Source organism: Procambarus clarkii, chromosome 85, assembly GCF_040958095.1.
Source record: "Procambarus clarkii isolate CNS0578487 chromosome 85, FALCON_Pclarkii_2.0, whole genome shotgun sequence".
Taxonomy (NCBI): Eukaryota; Metazoa; Arthropoda; class Malacostraca; order Decapoda; family Cambaridae; genus Procambarus; species Procambarus clarkii.
In genome coordinates, this window is record NC_091234.1 from 20408567 (window position 1) to 20416066 (window position 7500).

Here is a 7500-nt window from a genome sequence, read left to right on the forward strand (position 1 = left end):
GATTGTCGCTAAGGTATGTTGACCAGACCACACACTAGAAGGTGAAGGGACGACGACGTTTTGTTGATTGTTGCCGCCGAAGGCGGCTAGTTTATTGTGCACCCCATACTCATCCTGTGAGCTGTAGCGCAAAAGCATTACAGAGGGCACAAAAGGTCTTTATCAGACCTCATCTTAGATTATTACATAAACAATTTCTTCAATCCTTCACACCTTATAGATACAATGTCAGCTAGTTACAGAGAAAGTGCTATTACAAGAGCTACATATTTACAGTAAGTCATCATACATTAATGGTAGGTCTTGTCGCTAATACATAATAGTTTGGCCAATGGGGATATTACAGAGTCATAGGGAAGCTTCTGTTTATTATTAGTCCTCACAATACACTACTTGTTTCTGAATCTCATATGTCGTTCATCCGTCCTGGACCATTCTCAAGTCGATTGTTGACGAAACGTCGTCGTCCCTTCACCTTCTAGTGTGTGGTCTGGTCAAATTAATCAAGTATACTTAACATAAGTATCATAATTCACGCAATTTAACTTAATGGTCACTATGTCAAGTTTAATATACAAGGTGAGTCACACACAAGACATTGAGATCACTTAAGGCTGTCTGTCTCAGAAATCACACAACACCTTAAGTTAGAAACATAAGTCATCTTAACCTTGGAACTTAGAGGACTGAGACTAAGTTGGATAGAGAGGGGGGGAGAGGGGGGAGGGGTCTGCAATTGACTGCCAGTTTTCCCCCCCCCTCGTCTGGCCGACAGCTTGTCTGGCCTGCTGTCTGCTGATCTCGTATCCTCTCGTATGTGTGCGTTGTTGTTTTTAGATTCAGCTACTGGGAACAAGTTGCAAGTAGCACTGGCTATGGTGAGCCCGTAGTGGACTTACCTGGCACAGGAGCGGGGCAAGTAGCACGGGCTATGGTGAGCCCGTAGTGGACTTACCTGGCACAGGAGCGGGGCAAGTAGCACTGGCTATGGTGAGCCCGTAGTGGACTTACCTGGCACAGGAGCGGGGCAAGTAGCACTGGCTATGGTGAGCCCGTAGTGGACTTACCAGGCACAGGAGCGGGGCAAGTAGCACTGGCTATGGTGAGCCCGTAGTGGACTTACCTGGCACAGGAGCGGGGCAAGTAGCACGGGCTATGGTGAGCCCGTAGTGGACTTACCTGGCACAGGAGCGGGGCCAGTAGCACGGGCTATGGTGAGCCCGTAGTGGACTTACCTGACACAGGAGCGGGGCAAGTAGCACGGGCTATGGTGAGCCCGTAGTGGACTTACCTGGCACAGGAGCGGGGCAAGTAGCACGGGCTATGGTGAGCCCGTAGTAGACTTACCTTGAACAGGAGCGGGGCTGTAACGTTGATCTTATCGCCCGTGGGATCGAATGATTGAAGATCAACCCACCAAAGAGGTGGCATGGGCATGAATAACCCGTGTCGCCCCGTGAGTGAATGTGATTACTTACATATATACTGTGGTTGCTGTCCACGACCATTCCTACAAGACACCCCTATGCATTTTTCCTTACCTTTTTATTTTATTAAATTAAGGACTAGGGCCCAGTCAATCCCACCCAATCAGGGGCCCTAATCTAGACAAAATCATGGAGTACCAATCACTCCCCATCACAGCCTCTATATACACATTAGTAATTGTTATTTTTTCCTTGCAGGTACTGTGTATTGTGCAGTCACTGTTGGTGAGTTGTATTGTGCAGTCACTGCTGGTGAGTTGTATTGTGCAGTCACTGTTGGTGAGTTGTATTGTGCAGTCACTGTTGGTGAGTTGTATTGTGCAGTCACTGTTGGTGAGTTGTATTGTGCAGTCACTGCTGGTGAGTTGTATTGTGTAGTCACTGTTGGTGAGTTGTATTGTGCAGTCACTGTTGGTGAGTTGTATTGTGCAGTCACTGTTGGTGAGTTGTATTGTGCAGTCACTGTTGGTGAGTTGTATTGTGCAGTCACTGTTGGTGAGTTGTATTGTGCAGTCACTGTTGGTGAGTTGTATTGTGCAGTCACTGTTGGTGAGGTATTGTGCAGTCACTGCTGGTGAGTTGTATTGTGCAGTCACTGTTGGTGAGGTAGTGTGCAGTCACTGTTGGTGAGGTAGTGTGCCGTCACTGTTGGTGAGTTGTATTGTGCAGTCACTGTTGGTGAGTTGTATTGTGCAGTCACTGTTGGTGAGTTGTATTGTGCAGTCACTGTTGGTGAGTTGTATTGTGCAGTCACTGTTGGTGAGTTGTATTGTGCAGTCACTGTTGGTGAGTTGTATTGTGCAGTCACTGTTGGTGAGTTGTATTGTGCAGTCACTGTTGGTGAGTTGTATTGTGCAGTCACTGCTGGTGAGTTGTATTGTGCAGTCACTGCTGGTGAGTTGTATTGTGCAGTCACTGCTGGTGAGTTGTATTGTGCAGTCACTGTTGGTGAGTTGTATTGTGCAGTCACTGTTGGTGAGTTGTATTGTGCAGTCACTGTTGGTGAGTTGTATTGTGCAGTCACTGTTGGTGAGTTGTATTGTGCAGTCACTGTTGGTGAGTTGTATTGTGCAGTCACTGTTGGTGAGTTGTATTGTGCAGTCACTGTTGGTGAGTTGTATTGTGCAGTCACTGCTGGTGAGTTGTATTGTGCAGTCACTGTTGGTGAGTTGTATTGTGCAGTCACTGTTGGTGAGTTGTATTGTGCAGTCACTGCTGGTGAGTTGTATTGTGCAGTCACTGTTGGTGAGTTGTATTGTGCAGTCACTGCTGGTGAGTTGTATTGTGCAGTCACTGCTGGTGAGTTGTATTGTGCAGTCACTGCTGGTGAGTTGTATTGTGCAGTCACTGCTGGTGAGTTGTATTGTGCAGTCACTGTTGGTGAGTTGTATTGTGCAGTCACTGTTGGTGAGTTGTATTGTGCAGTCACTGTTGGTGAGTTGTATTGTGCAGTCACTGTTGGTGAGTTGTATTGTGCAGTCACTGCTGGTGAGTTGTATTGTGCAGTCACTGCTGGTGAGTTGTATTGTGCAGTCACTGCTGGTGAGTTGTATTGTGCAGTCACTGCTGGTGAGTTGTATTGTGCAGTCACTGTTGGTGAGGTAGTGTGCAGTCACTGTTGGTGAGGTAGTGTGCAGTCACTGTTGGTGAGGTAGTGTGCAGTCACTGTTGGTGAGGTAGTGTGCAGTCACTGTTGGTGAGGTAGTGTGCAGTCACTGTTGGTGAGGTAGTGTGCAGTCACTGTTGGTGAGGTAGTGTGCAGTCACTGTTGGTGAGGTAGTGTGCAGTCACTGTTGGTGAGGTAGTGTGCAGTCACTGTTGGTGAGGTAGTGTGCAGTCACTGTTGGTGAGGTAGTGTGCAGTCACTGTTGGTGAGGTAGTGTGCAGTCACTGTTGGTGAGGTAGTGTGCAGTCACTGTTGGTGAGGTAGTGTGCAGTCACTGTTGGTGAGGTAGTGTGCAGTCACTGTTGGTGAGGTAGTGTGCAGTCACTGTTGGTGAGGTAGTGTGCAGTCACTGTTGGTGAGGTAGTGTGCAGTCACTGTTGGTGAGGTAGTGTGCAGTCACTGTTGGTGAGGTAGTGTGCAGTCACTGTTGGTGAGGTAGTGTGCAGTCACTGTTGGTGAGGTAGTGTGCAGTCACTGTTGGTGAGGTAGTGTGCAGTCACTGTTGGTGAGGTAGTGTGCAGTCACTGTTGGTGAGGTAGTGTGCAGTCACTGTTGGTGAGGTAGTGTGCAGTCACTGTTGGTGAGGTAGTGTGCAGTCACTGTTGGTGAGGTAGTGTGCAGTCACTGTTGGTGAGGTAGTGTGCAGTCACTGTTGGTGAGGTAGTGTGCAGTCACTGTTGGTGAGGTAGTGTGCAGTCACTGTTGGTGAGGTAGTGTGCAGTCACTGTTGGTGAGGTAGTGTGCAGTCACTGTTGGTGAGGTAGTGTGCAGTCACTGTTGGTGAGGTAGTGTGCAGTCACTGTTGGTGAGGTAGTGTGCAGTCACTGTTGGTGAGGTAGTGTGCAGTCACTGTTGGTGAGGTAGTGTGCAGTCACTGTTGGTGAGGTAGTGTGCAGTCACTGTTGGTGAGGTAGTGTGCAGTCACTGTTGGTGAGGTAGTGTGCAGTCACTGTTGGTGAGGTAGTGTGCAGTCACTGTTGGTGAGGTAGTGTGCAGTCACTGTTGGTGAGGTAGTGTGCAGTCACTGTTGGTGAGGTAGTGTGCAGTCACTGTTGGTGAGGTAGTGTGCAGTCACTGTTGGTGAGGTAGTGTGCAGTCACTGTTGGTGAGGTAGTGTGCAGTCACTGTTGGTGAGGTAGTGTGCAGTCACTGTTGGTGAGGTAGTGTGCAGTCACTGTTGGTGAGGTAGTGTGCAGTCACTGTTGGTGAGGTAGTGTGCAGTCACTGTTGGTGAGGTAGTGTGCAGTCACTGTTGGTGAGGTAGTGTGCAGTCACTGTTGGTGAGGTAGTGTGCAGTCACTGTTGGTGAGGTAGTGTGCAGTCACTGTTGGTGAGGTAGTGTGCAGTCACTGTTGGTGAGGTAGTGTGCAGTCACTGTTGGTGAGGTAGTGTGCAGTCACTGTTGGTGAGGTAGTGTGCAGTCACTGTTGGTGAGGTAGTGTGCAGTCACTGTTGGTGAGGTAGTGTGCAGTCACTGTTGGTGAGGTAGTGTGCAGTCACTGTTGGTGAGGTAGTGTGCAGTCACTGTTGGTGAGGTAGTGTGCAGTCACTGTTGGTGAGGTAGTGTGCAGTCACTGTTGGTGAGGTAGTGTGCAGTCACTGTTGGTGAGGTAGTGTGCAGTCACTGTTGGTGAGGTAGTGTGCAGTCACTGTTGGTGAGGTAGTGTGCAGTCACTGTTGGTGAGGTAGTGTGCAGTCACTCCTGGTGAGGTAGTGTGCAGTCACTGTTGGTGAGGTATTGTGCAGTCACTGTTGGTCAGGTAGTGTGCAGTCACTGTTGGTGAGGTAGTGTGCAGTCACTCCTGGTGAGGTAGTGTGCAGTCACTGTTGGTGAGGTATTGTGCAGTCACTATTGGTGAGGTAGTGTGCAGTCACTCCTGGTGAGGTAGTGTGCAGTCACTGTTGGTGAGGTAGTGTGCAGTCACTCCTGGTGAGGTAGTGTGCAGTCACTGTTGGTGAGGTAGTGTGCAGTCACTGTTGGTGAGGTAGTGTGCAGTCACTGTTGGTGAGGTAGTGTGCAGTCACTGTTGGTGAGGTAGTGTGCAGTCACTGTTGGTGAGGTAGTGTGCAGTCACTGTTGGTGAGGTAGTGTGCAGTCACTCCTGGTGAGGTAGTGTGCAGTCACTGTTGGTGAGGTAGTGTGCAGTCACTGTTGGTGAGGTAGTGTGCAGTCACTCCTGGTGAGGTAGTGTGCAGTCACTGTTGGTGAGGTATTGTGCACTGTTGGTGAGGTAGTGTGCAGTCACTGCTGGTCCATAACCACAGTTACTGACGTATCTGGAAACATTCCACAAATACAATGTCATGTGTATTATTCCCGTTGATATGCCTCACGCCAACCATAATAGTCTGGAGAGTCCAGCAAAGGAATAATGTTTAAGAAGAAAACGGCACAATATTGAGAGTGCCAGAGTCTGTTGAGAAAATAATTCAGGGACGACGTTTCGGGCAGTCTTGGACCGTAGGGAGCCGGTCGGCCGAGCGGACAGCACGCTGGACTTGTGATCCTGGGTTCGATCCCAGGCGCCGGCGAGAAACAATGGGCAGAGTTTCTTTCACTCAGGAGCCGGTCAGCCGAGCGGACAGCACGCTGGACTTGTGATCCTGTGGTCCTGGGTTCGATCCCAGGCGCCGGCGAGAAACTATGGGTAGAGTTTCTTTCACCCTATGCCCCTGTTACCTAGCAGTAAATAGGTACCTGGGTGTTAGTCAGCTGTCACGGGCTGCTTCCTGGGGGTGGAGACCTGGTCGAGGACCGGGCCGCGGGGACACTAAAGCCCCGAAATCATCTCAAGATAACCGTTATCAGGAAAGAACATAAGATTGAAGGTAACTGCGGAAGGCCTATTGGCCCATTTATAACCACCTGGTTTCATTCATGTGTGTCTAACCTACGCTTGAAACAATCAAAGGATCCTACTTCTATTATGTTAGGCGGTAATTGGTTTCACAAATCGACAATCCTGTTACCGAACCAGTATTTACCCCAGGTCTTTCCTAAAGTCTGAACTTATGCAATTTTATACCCATTATTTCGTGTTAAGTAGTTTGATGTTAAGACTGAATAAGGGTCCCCAGGTACCTGTCTACTGCTAGGTGAACAGGAGCATCAGGGTGAAAGAAACACTGTCCATTTGTTTCCGTCTCAGCCAGGGATAGAAGACCAGAAACTTTGGACTACGAGTCCCGAGCGCAGTCCACTGAGCCGTCAGGCCCCTCGCCCATTTAAGACACATTACTCTTTCCACCGCCTCAATAATGTTGGTGCTTCCCCCCCCCCCCCCCCATCCCCCGAGTGGGCCCAACCACTTGGGGTGGACGGTAGAGCCATTGACTCCCTTCATGCAGGTCGGTGTTCAATCCCCGACCGTCCACAAGTGTTTGGGCACCATTCCTTCCCCTCTGTCCCATCCCAAATCCTTATCCTGACCCCTTCCCAGTGCTATATGGTGGTAATGGCTTGGCGCTTTCCCCTTGATAGTTCCCTTCCCTTCTCCCCCCAGTTCAATGCGAGATGTAATTTGATTGTTTTGTAAATAACTTTACAAATAAGATGGTAAACAAGGTGTGTAAGTCCAACTAAGGCGTTGATGTATTGGACTTAATAATATTACGGGAGACTGTGTGTGTGTGTGTGTGTGTGTGTGTGTGTGTAATTACTTAAGTGTAGTTACAGGATGAGAGCTACGTTCGTGGTGTCCCGTCTTGTGTACTCACCTAGTTGTACTCACCTAGTTGTGCTTGCGGGGGTTGAGCTCTGGCTCTTTGGTCCCGCCTCTCAACTGTCAATCAACAGGTGTACAGGTTCCTGAGCCTACTGGGCTCTATCATATCTACACTTGAAACTGTGTATGGAGTCAGCCTCCACCACATCACTTCCTAATGCATTCCATTTGTCCACCACTCTCACACTAAAAAAGTTCTTTCTAATATCTCTGTGGCTCATTTGGGCACTGTTTCCACCTGTGTCCCCTTGTGCGTGTTCCCCTTGTCTTAAATAGACTGTCTTTATCTACCCTATCAATTCCCTTCAGAATCTTGAATGTGGTGATCATGTCCCCCCTAACTCTTCTGTCTTCCAGCGAAGTGAGGTTTAATTCCCGTAGTCTCTCCTCGTAGTTCATACCTCTCAGCTCGGGTACTAGTCTGGTGGCAAACCTTTGAACCTTTTCCAGTTTAGTCTTATCCTTGACTAGATATGGACTCCATGCTGGGGCTGCATACTCCAGGATTGGCCTGACATATGTGGTATACAAAGTTCTGAATGATTCTTTACACAAGTTTCTGAATGCCGTTCGTATGTTGGCCAGCCTGGCATATGCCGCTGATGTTATCCGCTTGATATGT

At 49.0% G+C, this 7500-nt stretch overlaps 1 protein-coding gene across 1 annotated transcript in view; it reads right to left on the reverse strand.

Annotated features, from left to right (window-relative positions):
* Positions 1–2104: 2104 nt before the first annotated feature.
* The window catches only part of LOC138358727 (uncharacterized), a 12482-nt gene continuing 7086 nt past the window's right edge, over positions 2105–7500 (reverse strand). Inside the window, exon 2 of the mRNA XM_069316891.1 lies at positions 2105–3102. Within this exon, the coding sequence (XP_069172992.1) occupies positions 2105–3102 (998 nt within the window). The remainder of the gene's footprint in view (positions 3103–7500) is intronic.